At 40.8% G+C, this 1,362-nt stretch overlaps 1 protein-coding gene across 6 annotated transcripts in view; it reads left to right on the top strand.

Moving 5' to 3' along the window:
* The first annotated feature begins 656 nt into the window (after positions 1-656).
* LOC101858246 (nuclear pore complex protein Nup153) overlaps positions 657-1,362 on the top strand; it is a 148,071-nt gene continuing 147,365 nt past the window's right edge. For 4 of the 6 annotated variants that reach the window (XM_013091512.2, XM_035973961.1, XM_035973960.1 and 1 more), the window contains exon 1: positions 657-860. In XM_013091512.2, the coding sequence (XP_012946966.1) occupies positions 783-860 (78 nt within the window). In that variant the 5' untranslated portion in view covers positions 657-782. The remainder of the gene's footprint in view (positions 861-1,362) is intronic. The other 2 variants (XM_005091964.3, XM_005091965.3) reach the window with 1 other exon arrangement.

The following is a 1,362-nucleotide window of genomic DNA, read 5'->3' as shown; positions in this document are numbered from 1 at the left end:
GTCAAAATAAACCCAGATTTCAGTCCATTAACCCAGATACATAGCTTATATAAGGGGGGAAAAGGCTTTAGGTTAAAAAAATAGAATTTTTTTGTTATTCTACAATTTTAAAAAAAAAGTTAATTAATTTTCAACTTCAATAAGCAATTTTCAGAATACTCCAACATTGAAAATAACATTGCTTTCAGCGTGTGCAGTAGGCCAGATTTTAATGACAACACATGTAATGTAGCCTACGATGTAGGTGGCCTACTTAGATCTAATCTCAGTACTCAGTATAATAACACAGTATGCGATCATTGTTAAGAACCAAATGAGCCAAGAACCCAGATCTACTCAAATTTCCCTTGTACCTTCCCAGAACCCAGGACCCAAGTCGAAATACCCAGATCTGGGTTAAAAAACCCAGGAGTGGCAACCCTGGTAGATCTATGCATCGCGAGCTTAAAGGGATCGGCAATAGGCGTCCTCTATGCGGAGTCGAGCAGACGCCGACTGGCGCCTGTCGGCGTCCATTTTCAGCCGCTGAAGTTTTGATGTTATCGCCCGGCTAGGCCCAGGCCTAGGTTTTGCACGTTATTTTCGGTAAAGTGGGGATAACTGAGGTCAAAGTGTGCGATGAACGAACGGAGGACATGTGACCTTCTAATCAACCAATCAGGTGCAACTTGTATTGCCGCCATCTTTATTGGCAAATGGAAGACAAAATGTCTCGACGTAAAGTGAATGGATAGGCATTGTCACAAATTTAGTTACTGACCAGTTTAGATTTTGTATTCTTTATGATGGCATCTGAAGGTGGTGGCAAGATACGACCTAAACGCAATCAGGGTGGAAGTAAACCGTATGATCGGAAGTCGGTAAGGAAATAATATCATGACTTCATCCCTGCTATACTACTCTTCACTCGTCTATAGCTTGAACCTCCACGTGAGGTGTATTAGAGTCTAGAATCTAGATCTAGATCTAGAGTCTAGATATCTAGATCTAGAATCTAGATTTCTAGATCTAATTTCTAGTTCTGGATCTAGATTCTAGATCTAGACTCTAGATTTAGATATCTAGTCTAGATATATCTAGATCTAATCTAGATCTAGATCTAGAATCTAGATTCTAGAGTAGATCTACATCCTGTGGCCTGTGGTGCGATACAGTAAGCGATCTTTTGTGGATATCTCTGGAAGTTACTACTGGTCGATCTTCATGATTTTTTCACCAGAAGTTAGAAAAACTTCTCCTCTACATACGGTGTAGCGCATTACTGTAACAGCAGTTTAAAATTTCGGCGCTTTTTCGGTAGTTCCCACCCCGCATTTGTTATTCGCCAGTTTTGGCCCCAAGACCAAGAGTAGGGGGGTTTCA

Source organism: Aplysia californica, unplaced genomic scaffold, assembly GCF_000002075.1.
Source record: "Aplysia californica isolate F4 #8 unplaced genomic scaffold, AplCal3.0 scaffold00038, whole genome shotgun sequence".
NCBI classification, from domain to species: Eukaryota; Metazoa; Mollusca; class Gastropoda; order Aplysiida; family Aplysiidae; genus Aplysia; species Aplysia californica.
This window is presented reverse-complemented; position numbering and strand designations above follow the sequence as displayed.